This window comes from Meriones unguiculatus, chromosome 1, assembly GCF_030254825.1.
Source record: "Meriones unguiculatus strain TT.TT164.6M chromosome 1, Bangor_MerUng_6.1, whole genome shotgun sequence".
NCBI classification, from domain to species: domain Eukaryota; kingdom Metazoa; phylum Chordata; class Mammalia; order Rodentia; family Muridae; genus Meriones; species Meriones unguiculatus.
In genome coordinates this window covers 29,702,753-29,724,765 of record NC_083349.1, presented here as the reverse complement: position 1 = coordinate 29,724,765, position 22,013 = coordinate 29,702,753, and the positions used below count along the sequence as shown (strand labels likewise).

The 22,013-nt window shown below is 39.5% G+C and overlaps 2 protein-coding genes across 3 annotated transcripts; both read left to right on the top strand.

The window, feature by feature from the left end:
• Positions 1-2,051: 2,051 nt before the first annotated feature.
• Oosp2 (oocyte secreted protein 2) lies at positions 2,052-7,947 on the top strand. Its single transcript, XM_060392936.1, has 4 exons — positions 2,052-2,115; positions 4,168-4,349; positions 5,657-5,760; positions 7,726-7,947. Exons 1-4 carry the CDS (start codon positions 2,052-2,054, stop codon positions 7,814-7,816), a joined length of 441 nt encoding a protein of 146 aa, XP_060248919.1. The 3' UTR covers positions 7,817-7,947.
• Positions 7,948-11,316: 3,369 nt separating this feature from the next.
• On the top strand, positions 11,317-21,637 carry Ms4a3 (membrane spanning 4-domains A3). 2 transcript variants are annotated; one of them, XM_021662098.2, is made up of 7 exons: positions 11,317-11,446; positions 12,764-12,907; positions 13,762-13,899; positions 16,583-16,639; positions 18,192-18,350; positions 19,656-19,757; positions 21,394-21,637. In XM_021662098.2, the coding sequence occupies exons 2-7, from the start codon at positions 12,770-12,772 to the stop codon at positions 21,478-21,480; spliced, it is 681 nt and encodes a 226-aa protein (XP_021517773.1). In that variant the 5' UTR covers positions 11,317-11,446; positions 12,764-12,769; the 3' UTR covers positions 21,481-21,637. The 2 variants fall into 2 exon arrangements, with proteins under 2 accessions (XP_021517773.1, XP_060248872.1); XM_060392889.1 differs by lacking the exon at positions 16,583-16,639.
• The last annotated feature ends 376 nt before the right edge of the window (positions 21,638-22,013 follow it).

The following is a 22,013-nucleotide window of genomic DNA, read 5'->3' as shown; positions in this document are numbered from 1 at the left end:
AGGCAGTCCCTCTTCCCATTACTATGGAAGCCACTTGGATACTGAACTGCCATGGGCTACATCTGTGCAGGGGTTCTAAGTTATCTCCATGCATGGTCCTTGGTTGGAGTATGAATCTCTGGAAAGACCCCTGTGTTCAAATTTTCTGGTTCTGTCGTGCTTAACTTCTTTAGGTGTATATAAGTGAATATATACCATATGTGTCCTTCTGCTTCTGGGATACCTCACTCAGTTTTTTTATTTATTTTTATTTATCTATTATATCAGCCCACCAAAACCAGCAAGCCTAAGTCTCCACAGGTCAAAGGATATGCCAAAAGATCTGCGTGAGGTAACCAAGGGACTCCAGGCATTTGAGTTCAAGAATAGTGCAAACTAAGCACCTCTCATTTTTATTGTTAAAGCAAGCAAACCAGGAGGCGACATTTACAGAGAGCTTTAGCACAAAATGCAAGCACACTGAGGGAGTACACTGGATGTTATGTTTTACATTCTCAGACCTCTGAAAAGAGCCATGGCTGTTCCTTCAGGCCTTTCATTTTCCCACGTGTGCACGCCGGCGCACTCCCTTCATGCCCTTGCCTTTATGCGCATTTCCCTGTAACAGTTTATGCGGTTCTTTCTAGCAGGCTACCTTGTGGAAAGACCATCCTGTACTCTGAGCCACCCACAGTTCACAGCTTTCTGACATGGACTCCGACATGCTAAACTCACTTCAGTCAAGCCTCAACTAAGACAACTCATGAATTCCATATTGGCAAATCCAGAAGCTGAGTCTCACTCAGTCTTAGCAGCGGGGCCAGGGACCTTTCATTATTTCCTGTTGGAAAAACATAAGACTTCCACACTTCCACAATACGCGACCCTTCCTCCTTAGTGACTACCAGCTTCCGGAGCTGGTTGAAATCTCTCTCCATTTTCTGGGGTTAAAGGTTAGCTCCCTAGTGGCTAATCTTATGTCCTTATGATCCCCGCCCTGGTAAGCTCATCCATCTTAGCTACATGAAATGGCACCTCTGCACTCATAGGTTTAAGTTGTGTTTCTAGCTTAGGCTCTACCCCCTAGCCCTGCCTCAAAATACACACTTCATCCATTTTCCTGTGCAAATCCACTAGATCATCGAATGGTTGATCAAGTATGTGCTACAAGCAAATGTGCAGCTGCAATGCCTTCTGTGTGCCTTCCCTTTGGCCGTTCACAGCACTGAGAGGATTGTAGTTAGGGCTGGCACTTAATAAGTACCTCTTACTGCTTCGGGTCTTAAATGAAACCAGCTTTCTCTCTTTACAACAAGGAGAGAGGAATGAAGACCACAAAGATGGCCTCAGTTGGCGCGGGATGCTTTCCAGAGGCATTGAGCAGGCAGTAGCACATCCGTACCCACAGGAACAGGAAAAATAGTATTCAGTTTTAGTGTGTAAAGCCCACCACATTTCCGAGAACCACATAGCGACTTTAATTGCTTAAATAAAGCCAGGCACGGTGGTGCACGCCTGAAATCCTAGCACCTGGGAGGTGGAAGCAGGAGAGTCAGAAGTTCAGGGTCAGCCTCAGCTACACCATGACGTCTAGGTGATTTTAACAGTCACAACTGCAAATGATTGTCAACTGACACATTTAAAAATATGTTTTAATTAGTTATTTGAGAATTCCATGTACTACACAGTATATTTTGATAATATTTACTCCTGACTCTTCCCCCTAATCTTTCTCAGGTCTACCCCTCTCTCAATTCCCTCCATCTTTCTGTCTTCTTTTTGTTATAGCAAAGGGCATCTAATTTGTGCTGACAGGTGTAGGACCATCCACTGGAGCATGATCAACCTATCAGGTATGCCTCTTTGAGCTTTGTGGTGTGATCAGGAGGACCCGAGTTTTAAGTAGTTAGCACAGTGATGAGAGCTCCTCAGCCCCACTGGCTACCCACACAAGTAGGAGAATGAAGGCAGCTGAGCCTAGGCTTCCATACAAAATCACTTAAAGCAGCCTTGACTTTCCCCTTGCTTCCTGGGTGGTGCTGAGCTGCAAGTCTGACCAAGAGAAGGTCTCTATGGCTTTAGAGGTCTTGATTCTCCTTGCTGGCTTGTTTTGTGCTCATGCTTGGGACATCGATGGTAAATGAGCATTTGGAGATGCCTCTTCCCAGAAAGGGTAGTGTGCAGTGGTTGCTTTCCATTCAGGTCCTCTCCTCCCTCCATAACTGTCATGTTGCTCTAAATTTTCTGGAGGACGAATGCTTTCAGGTCAAGTAGACTGAACCTACATTTTTCTTCTTTCTGCCCAATGTCTGAATTCTCAGACATCCTCCTTTCCTATGCTTTGGTCTTTTCTCCATCATGTTTTTGTTTACAGAAATATTCCATGGCTCTGTCTCAGTCTGCATTTTCAAACCTACTGGTAATTATCTATACTTGATAGTATTGAAATTAGTTGTTTCGTGTCTCTGAAACTGATCTTTCTGTATCCAAAATATTTCTATTTCTTCTTGATGATGATGATATTGCTTATGTTTTTTTTAAAAATTTGCCTGGTTGGTTGTGATGACACAAGTCTATATAATTCTAGTTCTTGCAAAGGCGAAGCTGGTAAACCAGAAGTTCAAAGTGATCTTTGGCTAATAGTGATTTCAAGGCTTGCCTGGCCACCAGAAACATGCATACAAAAGTTTTGCTCTGCAGGTCACCTACGTCAGATTGCTGATGGTACTAGGAAGCCATCAAGGTCGAGATAAATCAATTTTGTCCTGTTTACAAGTTCATTTTGATTTATTTTACCTGGAATTAAGGTGTTTCTTAGTTTTAAGATCTAAGTGCTAGTTTTTCTAAGGCAGAATTATTGTGTTATTATTTACAAACTCGGCTTGTCTATTGCCCTCTGTTGGAAGTGCAGTTTGTTTTAGAAGTAATGTATTGGTTTCTTTTTTTTCTTTTTCTTTTTCTTTTCTTTTATCTATTTGGACCTGGAAACCTTGTGAGGAGCATTTACAGCCTGGAGTGAGGATCATTTACAGCTTCTGATACCCTTTCCTTTTAAGACGTAGCCTTTAGGCTAGCACAGCTAGATCAGTGCAGCAGCTAATGGCTGAAATAGACAGCACGTTCAGAGAAGTGATAGCTGGCAGGCTCCCTGCTCCCTAGGACAGAATGAATGAGGCATATGTGTCCCCGTCCTAGTTGTTGTTTGGGGAAGAATTGCTTTCAGTTAATTTAGCCAGCAGTTATGTGTGGTCCTCAGTAATTTCTCAGATGTTGGAGGGACCGTTATGCAGCATCAAACTGACTGAAATGTGACGCCGGGCAGCAATAGCTAAGCTTAAAAGCACGGACCTCCAGTATGCCCAAGTCCACTTTCTCTTTTGAACCCAGTTTTAATCTCAGGTATTAAGATACATATTTTTTCTTTTAAGGAATCTCTTCCTGATTCTTCTATTTAGGGCATATTAGAATAATATTTTAAACACACAAAGGTGCAATGATGTATAACACCTGCCTTCTCAAGCCCTTAATTTCCCCAAACTCACCTTTTCTTCTTGATGGTTGCTTATCTCAAGGACAAGACCTCACCGGCCCCATTGATTTTTGGAGGCCTCTGTGCCCATACACTCATCAACCACATGTATTTTCTATTATGGGAAAATCCATTATGGGAAGCTCCTCCCATTGTTCTCATCATAAGCCACATTAGCTGTTGGCTTCCTGAAGATTTCAGTGTAGAGGCTAAGGGTGGCTTTTACAACAAGGCTTTTGCAGCATTTCCAAGCTGGGAGGAGGGGGAATTTTCTCTCCTCAGATTCCCTTCTCAGTTGAGGCCGTTTTGAGTTTCTCTAGAGTATATTTTTTCCTTCTTCCCTCTCAAAGGTGGTGGGGATACATCACCCCCTTCCACATACTCCTGAATAAAGCACCCTTTGTGGAATCTCAGTTCTTCAGTAGGAAAAAAATATCATAGGTTGATTTCATTTTGTTATCTTTGTATGTTGATGGTTTTTTTTACCTGTGAAATATCAGACAGTTGTGTATGTGAGAGTAATTAAGCAGGTGTATTTTGAAAATAATAATGAGCTCAAGGTCCTCCATAGGCCCATTTCAAAGCTATGTTTACCTTTGATAGAAAATCAGCCCCTTCCTGAAGTTAATACATACCTTTTCTCATGTGTCTTTTTGCAGTATTATTAAATTGTACCCAGGACTGGATGATGGTTTCTGTTAGTTCGGCTACCCAGAGCAGAACCTATCCATATGTTTTCGCTGATGAATTAGTTCTGGGACAGGGCTGTCCTGCCACTGAAATACAGCCACATCAGTATAGTTTTGTATACCCTGTTTTTCAATGTGGCATCAGGACGAAGGTGAGAATACTGGTGTCTGTAAAAAAACTAAATGTTTTGTCATGCTGATTTGCTTACTGTTAGTGTTATGGTCCTTTAATCAAATGGAATCCATGAGCCCTCTGATACTAACTGATGAGTACAGCATGTGAGAACTTCCAAACTTACCGTCTCCCTCCCCACTGCTTACTGAGTCAATTTCATGCCCAGAATAGCACAGATCGGCAGACTCACTGATGTGGGCAATGATGTTTAAATAATTTTAAAAGGTTCTAGTGTATTTCACAAAAGCCTGGCAAGCAGTGTTTGAGCAGGATTTTATTTTTGTTTGTCCGTATTTGTACATCAGTATGTGCACATGTATCCAGGTGTCTGTGAAGGACACAAAGAGGACATCTGATCCCCTGGAGTTACAGACAATTGTGAGCCTCCGGACATGGGTGCTTGGATCCAAACTTGGGTTCTCTGCAAGAGCCTCAAGTACTCACCTAGCCATCGTCCAAGCCCCATGGCCAACAGTGTTAAGTTTGATTCAATACTTCTAATGTGCCAGGCCATCAATCCTAGCAAAGTGCATGATAGTCAATGTTCAATGCAATATTCAATTCAATTGGTCATCTGAACTATACCCATGCCTCTTTAGGATGTGTGCCTACCGGGGAGTGATTCTCATTGGAATTAAGTATCTGTTAGCTATCCAGCTGGCGATGAATCTAAAACTGTACTTTAATTTTGGGACTTTTTTTTATTATAGATTTTAAATTTTATATGTATACTAATATTTGGGACCATTCACTGACTATCTTCTCCCCTATGGGAGGGTGCTGTATTTGTAAAATTAGGTACCTGGAGAATCAGGTGGTATTGACTCACTTGGCCCAGGGGTAATTAATGGGCTGATGAGGTTACATTATCAAGTAAGACTGATTGCCCTCCAAAACCTGTGCTTCAAACCACTTTTGTTATGTGACTCTAAACTGTGTTACTCAAAAAACTTGCTGAGGGCTGGAGACGAGAGCGAGAGAGACAGAGACAGAGACAAAGGCAGACAGAATTGTTGAAAGCTTTTCATTAATATTCTGTTACAAAGACTGTGAGGCAACAGTTTGTTGGCTTCTGTGTCTTAGAATGCTCCTGAAAGTACTTTCCGTGCACCTGTGCAGTGCTCTTTTCCTGTGCCACTGTTAAGTGGCTGGCCCTTCACCTGCACCTGAGCATGGCAGAAGCCATCTTTTGAAATATTGGTGCTTTCTGTTTGGTGTTCACATCTGTGAGTGCCTCTTCTGTTGCTCGGATACCATCCTCCTCTAAACTGTATGCTTTCCTAGGTTATCTCAGAGGAAACTGTTGGTTTTGAAACTGAGCTGTACTTTATTCCAAGATACAGTCGTTGTGAACCCGACATGATCCATTTGTACTGCTTTGCATCTCGGTGAGTACTGCAGATCTCTCTCCTTTGAGCTGCTCTTACAGAAGTGGAGATTTCAGAGACTGCGTCCTGACTTACCCAAGAGGATAATTCAAACACCCTAAATTACTATTTATAAAACACTTCATTAGATATTCTATTATTTTTCATCTAAAAAATTAAATATATTACTTTTTAGAGTCAAAGCATTACAGAGTTGAAAGATTCTAACATACAATCTAGTGAACTGAGATTAGTTTACAGTTTTGTAGTTTATAGCTACAAATCAACATAGTTAAATATGTCATTATCTTTAACAGAAGAATTAGGCATTGAGAAACATAGATTAAGTTGGAAATCTGAAATTTAGTTTGTCTTAGATTTACTTATTTATTTTTTGTATATGTTTGGGCACATGTGCCACAGTGTTTGTGTGAAGGTTAGTTAGTGGACAGCTTGTGGAATTGTTGTTCTTCTTTCAGCCTGGAAATTGACCTCAGGTCATAAGACTTGCTGGCTTGCACCTTTATTTACTGAGCCATTTTGCTGGCTCATGGCATAAATGTATTTTACTGTAATATCTTTTATAGTAAAAAAAAACTATTGAAAGTAGTTATTTGCTTTTATCTCTTTTATACAGTTATCTAAGTTACTATAAAAGAGATATGTGCTACTTGCTGTTACATCTTTTATACGCTTCTCTTGATAAATTTTATTTCATGTTAGGAGACTATACTACTAAAATATGAGTGGAAAACCAAGCTGCCATTTTTCATATGAACTACTGGAGAATGAAGAAGGGCTTGTTCACCTGTATGATTAAATGCACTTGCTTGAAATTTTATGGAACTAATATTGGATCCAGAAAGTTCCCCATAGGAACTTTGAGATGAAACGCAATAGGATCCTGATGAACTACTTACCATGTCGTAGCTATGTTTACACTGGGTGTTATAAAACATTAGGGTTCAAATGTAGGAACCATAAAACAACTTTTAATCTTGTCTAATATATAAAAATACTTGATATAAAAAAGGAATTTAGAGCTCAGAGCAAATGTGCAATATCTTTTAATATGGCAAATCATGTTTGATTTTTTTTGTTTCACCTATGATAAAATATACATAAGATAAAACTTACCAACTTCAAGTGTGTATTTCAATGGCAGAAAATACATTTACCTTGCTAATATTTCTGACCTTCCATATAAATATTTTCCTAAGATAAACTAGATTGAGAGATTTAGCGACATTCCAGGTAGTACCAGAACCCCAAATAAAAATCCAAATTTGATTAAGTCATATACACACATTTGTATTCATACATAAATATATACATCTTTTCCATATACCACCAAATTCTGGCTGTAATGTAGAGTTCTAACCTATTGCCTCATGGTGAGGACTTCCCAGATTAACAGAGATGAATGGGCATTCCTCTGTCAACAATAATTACTCTCCTGCTTTTGGCTTACCTACCTTAGAAAAAGTGTGGCTTAGCCATTAAGAGCACTTACTGCTTTGCAGATGACCTGGGTTCAAATTCAGCATCTACATGTTGTTCTCAGCCACCCATATCTTCAGTTCTAAAGCATCTAAAGTTCTCTTCTGACTTCCTCAGGCACCAAGGCATGAACATGTTTTCAGGCAAAACACTCATACACACAAAATAAATCTAAATTTAAAAAAATGATGGCTAATCAGACAAACATGCATGATCAGAATTTTGGTGCGTAGATTTTAAGGTTGCACACAAACACACATCCATTCACTAACATTCAAAAATGTACATCACTTACTGACTAGAAACTCACTATGTAGACCAGGCTGGACTTGAACTTGCAATGATTCTTTTGTCTGATTCCTCAGTCATCATTTTGAAAATGATGGCGTTGAGTATAGATAAGAATGATTTGATTCGAATTTTGACTTGGCAAGACGTGGCACCAAGAACTCTAATCTTGATTCCCTCTGGTCCCTCTTTCTTTAGGAAGTCAGTGGGGCTTCATGAAGACCCCAAAATTATTAAGCTTCACTTCATGGCTGACGTCAAAGTCCACGAGAAGAGTTGTGGTTATTGAGTCAATACCCTCCCTCCTCCCTGAAGAGGGGACAAGGACACTCCTGAGATCATAAATTTTACTCTAAGACAAACCCATTTTTTTTTCAATAAGAAAAACAATGTTGGAATAATTTTCTCCTTTGGTATATCATAACATCCCTATAAACCAATTAAATAAAGGTTCTGCTACTGATGAGGTATTCTTTGATAATTGTGTTTGCGTGTATGCCTTGCCAATTAGATGTTATCTACTAGACAGTTTATAATATACATTTAAATTTTGTTTTCTGTTTTGTATCCAGATTCAAGAATATGTCCTTAATGGCAATTTTGAACATTTAAAGTTTTTTTTTTCAAATTTTAAATGTGTATGTGTCGCACAACACATGTGTGCACGCTTACATGCATACTATAATGCATGTGTAGAGGGCAGAAAACATCCGGTGGCGGCTGACTTCTCTTCTTCAACCACGTGAATCCAGGGGATGAGACACAGGTTGTCAGGATAGGTGGTAGGCACCTTTAACTGCTGCTCCATCCTACTAGCCCACATGTTTTGACCTAATAGAAATATGCTCGAAATGTTTTCAGTAAGAATCATGAATGGGGAGAAGTGTATTAATGTGTCAGAATAGAAACTTTGGGCCTAGTTTAAATTTTAACACGCTAACTCACAGAAAAGAAAAAAATTATCTTGTTTTCAGATACTTTAATTTGTGTAGTATCCTAATGAAAACAACAACAACAACAAACAAACAAACAAGCCTGCATTCTAAAGCTAGTGCAAGGTTACAACATATTCAGATAACTAACCTAGAAGAAAATTCAATTCATGGTTTGAATTTAAGCCCAAACTCTCACCATTGATGTTTGGTGTCAGATACCTCCTTTCCTTCTGTAATGTTTCATCTGAATTTGAAAAATGGACTGATCCTCTGGAGGCCAGTCACTGGAAGACTATTATTGCCAAATACTTCTATCTTTTTTTTCTCTCAAGCCTGGCCTCAGAGCACAAGCCAATAAGCACAAAGGCAGGTGAGTACTGGTTGATGTCTGTGAAACCTTGAGACAATATATAGCTTCCTTCAAGGATGTTTCTCGAGTTCTTTGTCATGGCAATAGAAAGCTGACTAATAGAAGGGGCGATATGTTTTCTCTCTTCAGCATTCTTAGGGTATAAGATGAGCAGTGTTGAAACAGCCAGGCTTCAGGAAGAGGATTGCCAAACATCTTACCCTGATGCTAGATGTCTCAGTCCAGTTGGTGAGGCTCAGGTGGGGAAGCAATGTGTCTTAAATGCACATGGACACTTAAGGATGAGCCAGAAACAAATCCAGTTTCCTTCTTCATTTTACCAACTATTTAACCTCCTCCAATTATCATGGCTGCAGTTTTTCTATTAGAAAAATATGAGCTGGTTTAAAAGCACACGAAGGTGCCTATTTTGACCTATAAAATGTCATTTTGAGTGACATAAGAGCTTTACATGTGTTCTGCACTTTGAACTTAGTACTGTTTGCTGAAATGGGTGCCCTAGTTTTCAACTTACAAAGGAGACAATGGGAACCTCAAGCTCCCTTTATGGCTTTTCAGCTCTATCCTGGGAGTGAGGTATAGTTAGACATAGGTTCCTCATAGAGGATGGAGTTTAGCTTTCCTGCTCGTTATTTCTTTCTTATTGCTGTGACAAAACACCAGACAAGAGCAGCTTAGGAAAGTGAAGTTTTATCTCTGTTCACGATTTGAAGGTGAACTGCCAAATGTGGGGACTAGGGCTGCTCTGCCTGCGACAGTGGGAGCGCAGTACAGCTGGTCACACTCCCTGCAGTCAGGAACCAAGGGGAGATGAATGCTGGCTCTCAGTTCACTCTTCTCTTCACCCAGCCCCGGGGGCTCAGCCATGGGATGTTGAGTCTCATAATCAGGAGTCATCTTTCGAGTTAAAGTCTCTCACGAGAATAACCAGAGTTATGTTTTACTTCCCAGATGATGGGTTTCCCTCACGTATTCTTTATTGCTCCTATTATACTATGACATAGCTTAGCAGCCTTCGGCAGGTGCCAGTGTTCTGGGACTGGACTTCTCAGATTCTGTGACCACGAGGAACATAAACTTTTATTCTTTATAACTCATCCCATCAGTAATATTCTCTTATACCATCAGGCAGTGAACTAATATAGCTGGTTATATGAGAGAAACTGATTATCTTTTCTGTTGTGTTGATGATTATTAATATTTAATATTGATTTATCTTTTAGTTAAACAGTAGTTGTTCCTAAACCAGCTGTATACCCAAATCACCACACAGAGACTAAGATTTATTTAATGAACCTAGAGCACAATGCTGGCCAATAGTTATTCCATCCTAAACTGCCAAGCCCACATAGTTTCCTCCCATTCAGATTTCCCACATTGTACTTGCTTTTTAGTTGTATATTAGGTCTGGCTCATTTCTCTTGATGTTTCCTGATTCTCTCCTCTCGGATCTCTCTTCTCAGATCTCTCCTCCCACTCCTTCTTTCTCCTCCTCTCCAGACCAGAATGTCCCACCCTATTCTCTCCATTGCTCAGCATTGGCTGGTTGTTTTATTGACAATACAGAGAACAAATGGTAGCAAGTTTGCACAAACTTGAGATAGATGATGCTTAGATTAAGCATCACAATGCAATGTCCAGATTGAAACCAGACAGTGGAGTAGAGAAATAAGCATTTGAATGAACAAGTGTAAATTGTGTACATTCCACAAGAATATTATACATTGTACACATTTCACAGAGAAACATGGGGTTTCTCTGTGTAACTTTGGCTGTCCTGGACCTTACTTTGTAAGCCAGGCTGGCTTTAAACTCAGGGAGATCTCCCTGCCCCCACCTCTCTGGGTGCTGGGATTACAGGTGTGCCCCATCACACTTGGCCTGATTGTCTTTTCTATGCCAGTTTTGTCTTCCATCATTGATTTAGTAGTGCTCTCTAGGTCATGGGTTATCCTGAGGATAGAAGAAATAGATGCACATGAAGCAAACTGAACAGCAAGCAGAAGTTGATATATACTAACCACAATATATTTAAATTACCATTACTTTAATTTATGAACTAACCTTGCTTGGCATGAGAAGATTAAATATTATGCATATAAAAACAATTTTAGCAACATCGCTGGTGCATTATGTAAACACTCCTGTGGTGGCTATGGTTTGCTGTCCCTCCTTCCAACGCTATTCATTCTGCATGGCTTCACCCTTTATTACATAGGTAGGCCTATTCTTCCCCAATTCCACAATACCTTCCCACTGACCTACCCATATTTTCTGTTTCTATTTCTTGCTCCAATAATGTGTGAAAACAACATCTTAGAGCCAGAAGATGGTGGCTCCTGATACCAGCTTCCTTCTCTATGGGTATTCTTGGGGAAGTGGATGAGCCATCAGTGCCCTCAAAAACAGGCGTTATTAGCACACTTTCCAGGCAACCAGCAAAAACACTTCCACAACTTCTGCTGAGGTGTTGTGCAAGGGGGAGATCCGTTAAGCCCAAGGAAAAAGAGACTGTTGGTTTGGGGGACAGACTCTGGTGATCATTACTGTTTCCTCTCCTGTACTGAGATGGACTTGCAGGGAAAGGACTCTGTCAAAGCCTGAAGTCTCTAAGGTAAACAGGACAGGCTCTTTCCCTATAGGATTCCTCCTTTAAAGGTGCCTCCCTAAAGCCCTCTTGGGAAGCCCAATAGCCTTCTATTTGGTTTCTCAGTAGAGGTTTGGAATTTTTAACTGTGGATAACTGCCCTTAGAATGCAGATGGTACTCTGATGCCATTACTTTTGGCATAATATAGCTATTTATTAGAAAAATGTAGAGACTGATAGACCTCTCTCTCTCTCCCTCTCTCTCTCTCTCTCTCTCTCTCTCTCTCTCTCTCTCTCTCACACACACACACACACACACCCACACACTTTGATATATTAAGAGGCTTCCTCTGAGTTTGGTGGCTAGTTTTGGCTGTGAGGGGTGGTCTAGACATTCCTGAAGTATGGATGAGATTTGGTGAGATAGCTCCTGCATGGGCTCAGAAGAAGAGTGTGCTGAAAACCAGCTAAGAAGCTTCTGAGATCCCTGCCTCGTGGACTTGGGGATGTTATTGAATGCTCTGCTTCTTAGATTCTTCGGTTTGTAAAATGGAAAGGGTCATGCCTGTACCATTGGATGTTCTGAGAACTGAATTGGTTGTCATGATTAAAAAACCCAGGAGAATGTCTGTTGCTCAGCTAGAGATGGGGAGATGAAGTATTTAATGAGATGTTAGGAAGCCTACATTGTCTTGATGTGTTAAAAAAGCAAAATGAGCCGTATTTTATAGAACATGGTTTGCTTTACCTGAAGGCTCAATCTTATCTCTGATTCTTTCTAAAAAGGTCAATGATGTATCATATTACATATTTTTGTCTCCAAAGCTGTTCTATTGTATTTTCAGTATGAAAAGATCCAGTGCCTGCTGGTGGCTTTTCTGTTATTATTCGTAGACGTGGCTATTTCTGAAGTATGTATTAGCTGGGTATCAACTGTGAGACAGTGAAACAATAGAGCAAAGATGATAAGCACACTGAGACACAACAAGCACCTTTAACATTGAACTCAGACTGTTAAAGGGGTGTTAAGGGATGCTGAGGGGGTTCTCAGAGCAGGCAGGAAGGGTTCATCATTCAGACTGGGCCAGGACTAAAAGGAGTTTCTTGAAAGTTTGCCTCATGGGCTGGGATTTTGGCCATATCCAGGCCAGGCTACAGTGAAGATGGAAGGAGGATTTGCTTTGTGACGGTAACAGTTCTAGGGTAGAAAGGGATGGAGCAGGGCATGACTTCTATCACTCAGGAGAGTAACCTTGATGCATAGACAAAACTGTTGCAGTAAAACATATTATTAGAAAGTGGTTGAAGGAAGCATCAAGCCTTTGGGTTCTTTCCCATGACAGCCCCAAATGGCCTCCCGACTGGGGACCTCAGAAGGTGGTATCTCACCAGGCAGTCATATGAAGCCAGAAGAGACTGGTGGTCCTGATTATCAGCCCTTGGATGAATCACATGGTATTCAAACAGGAGTACTGCAAGCCCTCGGGGTAAGTAAGTTGGCTTATGAGAGAAGAAAGAAAAGATTACTTGGATACCCTCCTGTATGCTCAAAAGAGACATTTTGGAGTTATTTCTCACTTAAGTCATCAAGGACAAGATAGGGCAATGGAGACCTGAGAGGCAGAAATGGAGAATGAGTCTCTCATAGGGTAGAATATTCCAGTTAACCTTAGAGAGTTTATTCTAAGGCTCTTCATTGTTTCTTGGTACTTTCTGATCACTTATATCAAGAGGTTGAGTTCTATGATGTTTCCTCCCCCTTTTCTCTCCCCTCCCCTTCCTTTCCTTCCTGCCCTTTCTCTCCCCTTCATTTCCCTCCCCTCCCTTCCTTTCTTCTGTTTCCATTTTTCCTTCCCCTTTCCTTCCCCTCCCCTCTCTCTCCATCCCCTTCCATTCTCCTTTCTTTTCTCTTTCCTGTGGTGCTGGGAATAAGAACAGGTCCTCAGGCATACCAGGAAAACACTCTATTACTGAGCTACAGCTCCACTCCTTTGTACATTCTTTACACTGAGTCTTGCTAAATCACATAGGTTGGCCTTGAACTCATTCTATAGTCCAGATAGATGTTTCTGCCTCATTCTCCCAAGTAGCTGGGATCACAGGCCTGGGTCACCAGTGATAACCATATTCTATATTTTAAATAAAAATATTTTAAAATGAAAATTTAACAGCTGCTTACTTTGCCATACTATGGTCTTAAACAAAACCTTCTTAAAACAAGATCTTGTTCAGTTAATTTAGGCCTAGCATTTCAACCATTTAAAGCCATGACATCTCCTTTCTAAGGAAAATAAAAATAGCATTGTGCCTTTATCTTTCATTATTATTATTTTTCTTACAGGGCATCCAGATCCTGGATGGAATACTGATTCTGGCTCTGGGTGTGTTTTTGGGTTGTTTGCAATACTTGTCTCACCACTTCAGGCATTTTTTCTTCTTCACCTTCTACACGGGCTACCCGCTGTGGGGCGGCTTGTTTGTGAGTATTCATTCCCTCAGCTGCAGGCCATCCCTTACCCGGCATGGTCAGTGTGCTACAGTATGAAAGCTCTCTTTGTATGTTCTTTGAAGATTACCAGCTGCGGTTTTGATTTATAATTTCTGACGAAAGTGGGCAAAAGCCCCTGTCTAATTACAGGAACCGCTTCACTTCCTATAATGATTTCCAGTTCCATCCATTTTCCTAAACAAATTATGATTTCACTTTTCTTTATTGTTGAATAAAAGTATAGATGTACTACATTTACACACACACACACACACACACACACACACACACCTATAGCTTCAAAGCTTTCTAGACTCAGAAAGGCAAAAAGTGTATGTTTCTCTCCTTTGTAGCTCCTAGATTTTAATTTTCATATATGTGCCCATATGTATGTGTGGGTGTGGGCAGAAGTTGTGAAGTTAGAATAGAGTCCGGGAGAGGAGGCAAGAGGTCTCAAGGGAGTGAGGAGGGGCAAAAGGCAGTGACATACGATGTGAAAGTAGATTGAGGGTCAGCATTAGTTCTCAGTCTGAAAAGAGGCTGTGTGCAGTTTCCACTCGCTGTGTAAAGCATGAACTTTGAAGTTGACATTCCTGAAATTCTGGGGGAGTTAAGATAAAATTTTGATGGAAGAGTTAAACTCTGAAATATTCCTAAATTGTTCTGCATAATAAATCTTGACAACCCAAATGAGGAATTTCACTCTCTTCATTCTAGAAAAAGACAGAAATGAAGAATTTCAGGTCTTCCAGAAGCATTGAGGTTTTTTGTTTTTGTTTGTTTGTTTGTTGGTTGGTTTTGAAAGTGATATTAGTTTGTTTAAAAAGGGGAACCAGAAAGATGGCTCAGCAGTTAAGAGCAGTGGCTCTTCTCCCAGAGGACTCAGCTTCCATTCCCAGCATCCACATGGAGGCTTACAATTGTTTGTACCTTCAGTTCTAGTTCTGACACCCTCTTCTGACCTCTATGGGCACTACACATATGTATAGGGGCACACATGCAGGCCACATACATAAAATAAAATTTTAAAGTGGGAGGAAACAGGGAGCTGCCATCTTATTTGCTTTAGCATTGCCAAAAGGTTTGATCACCTATTCCAATTCTAGAAGCTTCTCTCTGGCTCCAGTATACTTTCAGGGCAAGTCCAAGGTATATGACCTGTTCTCCATGTCTGTCTTTGCCTGCAGCCATCAACTCCTGGAAACATGAACATTTCTGTTGTGTACACACTATACAGTCCTTTCTATTGCTTCATCTTTTATAATCCTATCAAGGATGTGGTTTAAAGATTAGACATGAACATTTACCCCCAGTTTCCTTACTAGGAAGTCAGAAATAGCAAAAGGATCTTATTTTGGGATCTCTGAAATTAAACGAGAAATGTATGTTATCACTAATTTGGATGCTTTCTGTAACTTGGATAAGCATGCGCCTCCCTTATGTATGTATGTTCATTTTAGTACCACACAGCTGTTAGTAGGTGATAGTAACACGGAGATACCATGTTAGATTGGGGGAAGAAGCGGAGTTGAAAAGGCCTCAGTGATCTACCCAGAATTCCAGCTGGGGTGGAGCTGGTATTGAAAACAAAGGTGCTCATTCACAGAGTACAGTGATGGGAAGCCCTATGATGATCTCTGCTATCTGAGACAGAACTTGAAGCCTGGTCCCGCATTTTTATGCAGATTTCAGTGGCTGAATTTTACTTAGCAAGCCTTTGTTCTCTAAAATTTGATAACTTGGAAAAGGGCTGTAAAATATTACCAACTTAAAATATGAAAAAAAAACTGGAAAATCATAAATATATAGAAAATCTAAATTATCAAAATTAGAGTCATAGAAATAATAGCACATTAATCAGTCTGGACCTTAGAAAATTAGGAATAGTGCTTCCTTAAGATAGCTATAGCACTCCTAGGCATATATCCAAAATATGCTCAAGTATTCATCTAGGACATTTGCTCAACCATGTTTGTAGCAGCTCTATTCGTAATAGCCAGAATCTGGAAGCAACTTAGATGCTCCTCAATGGAGGAATGGACACGAGAATTGTGGTACATTTACACAATAGAATACTATTCAGCAATTAAAAACAAGGAAATCATGAAATTTACCGGCAAATGGTCAGAACAAGAAAAGATTATCTTGAGTGAGGTAACCCAGAAGCAGAAAGACACACATGGTATATACTCACTCATAAGTGGATAGTAGTCATATAATATAGGATAAACATATTAAAATCTATACTCCTAAAGATAATAGCACATTAAAATGATGATTTAAAAGCTAGAGAATACAGAGGAGGGTGTTTAGATTTTCAAATGCTTTTCTGAAGCATCTAGACCAACAAATCAGATATAATTGAAGCATGGGCAGTGATATAATCAATTTAAAATATTTATCATTTATATTAACATAAATATAACTATAGTATTTCATTATTTATTAACCATACATAAACCCATTAAAACTAGACATAAACAAAATAAAATTATAATGAATGACTTAGAATGTGAACAATTTAAACATTTTAGTCATGTGAAGTAATGCATAGTATGAAGCATACTTTAGTGTGAATTGAACAAAGCAACGTGTGTAACTTCAGAGGAACGCTGAGGAGAAAGTGGTCAAGAAAAAATGTCCCTTTATCTGTCCTACTTCCTATTTGAAACAGTTTATCGGCTCAGGCTCTTTGACTGTGGCAGCAGGGAGAAAACCCACAAGAATGCTGGTAAGTGCCGGATCTTCCTCTTTTTCTCTCTGACCAGAGGAGCAGAAATAAAATACCCGCCAACGGTTGGAAAGCAGAGGTTGGTAAAGCCAGCGGAAGAACCAATGCTTATTTAATGCACAAGATTTTTGTGTGCTGTTAGGTTTAACAAGTTATTCTTCGTGAAAGGTCTTTCATCACTACTTCCAACTTTGGAAACAAAAATTTCTATGCTTTTAATTATTCGTTACGAAATTGGTAACCCTCTGTGTTCTCTGAGTTATCTAGCCATTGAACCCCATTCTGGTCAGTTCCCCTCCCACTTCGTGGCTTTTTCCTCAGAGTATTCCATCCTCAAACACCAATCTCTTTCTCTCATCCCCACTCCCTGATGATGAGTTTGCAACCTGTTCTGAGAAACCAAAGCCATGAGGAGACTTTCAGACAGAGAGACAGACACACACATCCCCCAACACACACACACACATACACACACACACAAGCACTATAACATCTGCTGTGTGCAATAGATCTGTCCCAGCGTATGTGTCCTCTACCTTTACCATGGAGGAACTCACTGACTTTCTGTAAAGCTGATACCCCTACTTGAGTGTTCTAGTCCATGTCCTTTTCCACTATATAAATTCATCACCCTAATAAGTATCTTTATCATTATTAAAACTAGAAATTTTTATGAATCCCAGAGCTTTACATAATATATATTTTCTGTTAATTCTTACTCAGTTTCCTAATCTTATCCACCTTGCTTTCCTTGCTTCCTGAGAACACTGTGGCTTATGGAACTCTGAACTGTCTTTATCCAGACCTCCTCTGGACCATCTAGCGAAGTACCCAGTTATTTATTCCTGTCTCTATATGTTACTACTTAATGTCACAAACCTCTACTTCTTTCTCTAGATTTCCATTTTTGTTATACCTTTCTTTCAGCCTCAATACTTACTTAAAAATTGTCATAATTTAAATTTAAATACTAGTGTGTCTGTAGGTTTTTTTTTTTTTTTTTAAAGTGAGATAGGGTCTCATATATTACAGGCTAGTTTTAAATGGTAATTCCTGCCATCACCCATAGAGTGCTGGAATTATAGGTGTCCTCAGCAACACCCAGTTTATGCAGTACTAAAGTTTGATCCTGGGGCTGCCTGCATGCTAATCAAGAGTCTACCGACTGAGCTGTGTATCCTAACTCCTTCCCTGTCTTTGTTGCTACATCTAAGTTCCTTGTGCTTAGGAGAAATCTTTGTTCACAGGAGATTGCCCTGTAGCTAAGATGCTGTTGGGTGTGTAAATAGATGTTTCTTTAAATGGAATGTTCTGAAGGGGTTAACACACACACACACACACACACACACACACACACACACACACTTTTTTTGAGACTGGGTTTCTCTGTGTAGCCCTGGCTGTCCTAGACTTGCTTTATACCAGGCTGACCTCGAATTAACAGTGATCTATATGAGCCTCTGCCTCCTTGAGTACTGGGATTAAAGGTGTGTATCACCATGCCCGGCTTGTTCTACGTATATTAATGGACTTTTGTTTTGTTTTGTTTTAGATGCAGAACAGTTTTGGGATGAGCATTGCCAGTGCGACAATTGCGTTTGTTGGCACTGTTTTCCTTTCTATGCACCTGGAATTCAGTACCCAGACATTCCAGGCTTGCCAGTCTTCACAGTCACCTGACTTATGCTTTTACCTGGGTTCCTCATCAAACGTATGTTTTAAAACTGTGAATATATTTTAAACTACTCAAATTAAACAGAAAAGCAGTATGTTGTATGACATGTTACCTTGAATGTTGGCTTTGCTATTTATTAGGTTTTTTTTTTTTTTTTTAATGAAGGACACCGAAGACAATCCGTCTGTTTTATTTTTCTTATCTTCAAAATGAAGATAATAATAGTATCACCCACCTAATGGACTGCTATAAAATTCAATATATCAATATTTGATAAGTAGTGAAAACAGTGCTTAGCCATCATGTTGTGTTATTATTACTATTTCCTATACTATACAGAGAAAATACATTGATTCATTTCACATATCTTTTGTTTGGTGAAACAAACTTCAGAGACAGACCACTTATTCTGTGATCTGTAATGTTTGTGCATATTAGGCACACACTATCAACTTAGCTCTATCTAAGTATCTATCTATCTATCTATCTATCTATCTATCTATCTATCTATCTATCTATCCATCTATCTAATTATTGGGACTAGATTTTGTATGACAATGTGATTATGTTGCTTATGTTTCCTACATTATATATGTTTGTATGTATGCATACTGTGTGTGTGTGCGCGTGCCTGATGTCTGAAGAAGTCAGAAGAGGGTATTGGATCTCCTGGAACTGGAGTTACAGATGGGTGTGACAGACCATATTGGTGTTAGGAACTGATCCTGGGTCCTGTGCAAGACCAACAGGTGCTTTTTTGCTGCTGAGCCATCTCTCTCCTTCTTCCTTTATTACAATTTTAAACACCTAAGTTTGTATTTATCCATGTTTATTTTTCCTGGATTAAGTGGTATTTTTCCCTACATAGAAATTGGATTATGCAGTTCTTCTGGATCCTCAGCAATATTGGGAGTATTGTGTTGTATTTCTCCCAGCATTGTGTTTTGGTCTATAAACCTAATGTAAATGCCTGTGCCTACCTCCTGAAATGCTGTAGGTGAAATCATGAAGGGATAATTTATTTTGCCCATTTTACTAAACTGTGTATTAATTTTTGTAATTTATTACATTTTTTAAATGTTAGTGATAGTGTCAGAATTTTTCTTCTATGATTCTTCTTCCCTTGACTAGTTCAGAAATAACATACATCTTTCTTCCAAGACAAGACTTTCATGATTTGGCATTGATGCTGGAGCCCTTCTTAAGAAGTTGTGTGTCTGCATCTTAAGTCTAATGTGTTACACCTTATTGCATTTTGAGGGTTTTTCAGTCTGGTTTCATGCTGACAATCTTTCCCTCTGAATGTTTCCACTGATTTGATCTGAGACATCATTTCCCTAGGGCCTGGTGTCTCTAATGCTGATTCTCACCCTGCTGCAGCTGGCCTTGGCCATTTCTATCTCAGCCATGTGGTGCCTGGGAAATGTTTGTGGTTCAAAAGAGGTGAGTTTTTGTAAGTGATGAGCAAGTTCCATTGTCTGTAAATCCCACAATGGTTGAAGTTATTTTCGACTTTTAGAATAAGAAACTTTTATGTAGTTATGATTTGTGGGGTTTTGGAAATTATTTGTTCAATCAATGTGTGAGATGAAGTAAGGCTGGAAATGATTCAGATTTGAAAATCCAAGTTATATATTAATATACATTTTAATGCAATTAAAATTAATTTTAATTATTTTCTTATAAGGTTTTGCTTTTGAGGTGTATAACTCAGAATGACCACATATTTGTGATAGACATTTAGATCTTCTAATTCATCTTCTTAAATTTTTTTCCACTTGAAATTTCATTTTGCCCAAGAAAGCTTTATAAAACCATACTGAGACTTTTCACAGTGAGCATAGAGGTGTCTCTGACTCTTTTGCCTGTTCTTGGGACCTTTTTCCTCCTACTGGGTTGCCTTATCCTGCCTTTATTTGAGGGTTTGTGCCTAGGCTTATTGCATCTTGTTATGCTGTTTTTGGTTGATATCCCTAGGAGCTCTTTTCTGAAGGGAAATGGGGGAGCAGTGGATCTGGGGGAGAGGGGAGGTGGAAGGCATGAACTGGGAGGAGTAAAGGAAAAGGAAATTGCAGTCAAAAAGTATTATATGAGAAAAGAATAAATAAAAAGAAAAAACCAAAATAGGTATGAAGATCAAACATTTGTAGATAGTAAATCATAAAGAAATTTGTTTTAAACAATTGGTTGATACATAATTTTACCACCTCTTAAAGACCAAAGCTGATTTGCGTACTAATGAAATGAATGTGCTTGTTTATTTTTCATAACAATTAAATCCTGGCTAAATATTGGATGCTGCAGGATGGAGCTCATCTTCACATTTCTGAAAGTTGATGTTTTGATTTTATTATTGTCAAGGCTGAGAAATAGTGCTCTGCATTATCATATAGAACAAAACAACAGAAACATTTAGCATGTTTACGGCCATTTTGAAAAATCCTGGAAATTTTTTCCTAATCCCAAGCCAAAATTCACTCAACAATGTTTTTTTGAAACTCAAGTCAACAGTCCAAACAGCAACTTTTAAAATCAAGCACTCTAACAGAAAACAACCCCAAAATATACTAATTTGATCCGTGCTAAGGAAGAATAGTAGAAAATGTTAGAGGTAGTTGTTTTCTGTAATTACGCTAGAACGCTTTCAAGAGAGGGAGGTTGCTGGCATTGGTAACAAACAAATAGTATCCAACCGAAGCAGCATTCACCGACTTTTGTGGTGTGGCAGCAGCATGCTGTGTGTTTGGAACCACGTCTGCACTGAAGGCATGCGTGCAATTCAACAGGGGCAACCGTGGCCAGGAGCCCCTTGGATCTGTTATGCATTTGACCTCCCCCACCCCCAATCTCCACACTTAGTTCTGCAACCACTTCTGTAGCAGCAACCCACAGAAATGAAAATACAAATGTTTCCATTGCTTCCTGATCCATATGCATATAATCATAATTCAGGGCTTAACAGGGTACTCACCGATGAAGGAATATCTGTGGATCTGTGGTAGTGATTGTGATGAGAAAGGATGGAGTGGAGAAGAGAGATGATGCTCCTCCTCTTGATAACCAATGTCTCATTTTCTAGGCAATTTCTTCACCTCCTAATTCTGTGGAATCGGGAATGCCTCCTGATGGAAATGATTCCGAGAACCCGAACATTCAAGTCACCTAAGAGTGAGAACGTCTCATGAGAACTCAGGAGAGCATGAGCAGATGAAATGCAATTCTTCCTTCATGGCAATATTTATGTGAAACCTGTGCATTTGTCCCAATCCTTTTCCCTTCCCTGTAAATCCACTCGCCTGTTCTAGATCTGGATGAATAAATATATTTCCTTAGGCTTCTTGGATTTGCAACTTCTATGGTCATTTTTTTCAAAGTTGTTTCCAGAAATTGAATCTCTTTTGTTTTTTTCTATTACTCCATAGCTGTGTGAGGATTAAGGATGAAAGAACATACAAGATTTAATTTTCTTTCTTTCTCTTTTTTCTTTCTTTTCTTTTCTTTTTTTTTTTTTAAAGCAGAGTGTCTCATGTCCTGTAGGCTGGCCTCTAACAATCTATGTAACCAAGTCTGGCTTTGAACTCCTGACCTTCCTGTCTTTACCTCCTAAGTTTCAGAATTACAGGCACACACAAGCACACTCAGTTTGATAGTTTATATTCACCATCCTCCTGCCTTCACCTCTCGTCTGCTAAGATTACA

Coding starts and splice junctions, on each gene's coding strand:
- Ms4a3 (XM_021662098.2), top strand. CDS start 12,770: ATGGCCTCCCGACTGGGGACCTCAGAAGGTGGTATCTCACCAGGCAGT. Junction 13,900..16,582: donor CGCTGTGGGGCGGCTTGTTT/GTGAGTATTCAT, acceptor TATTTGAAACAG/TTTATCGGCTCAGGCTCTTT. Junction 18,351..19,655: donor ACCTGGGTTCCTCATCAAAC/GTATGTTTTAAA, acceptor TCATTTCCCTAG/GGCCTGGTGTCTCTAATGCT.
- Oosp2 (XM_060392936.1), top strand. CDS start 2,052: ATGGCTTTAGAGGTCTTGATTCTCCTTGCTGGCTTGTTTTGTGCTCAT. Junction 2,116..4,167: donor TCATGCTTGGGACATCGATG/GTAAATGAGCAT, acceptor GTCTTTTTGCAG/TATTATTAAATTGTACCCAG. Junction 4,350..5,656: donor AATGTGGCATCAGGACGAAG/GTGAGAATACTG, acceptor ATGCTTTCCTAG/GTTATCTCAGAGGAAACTGT.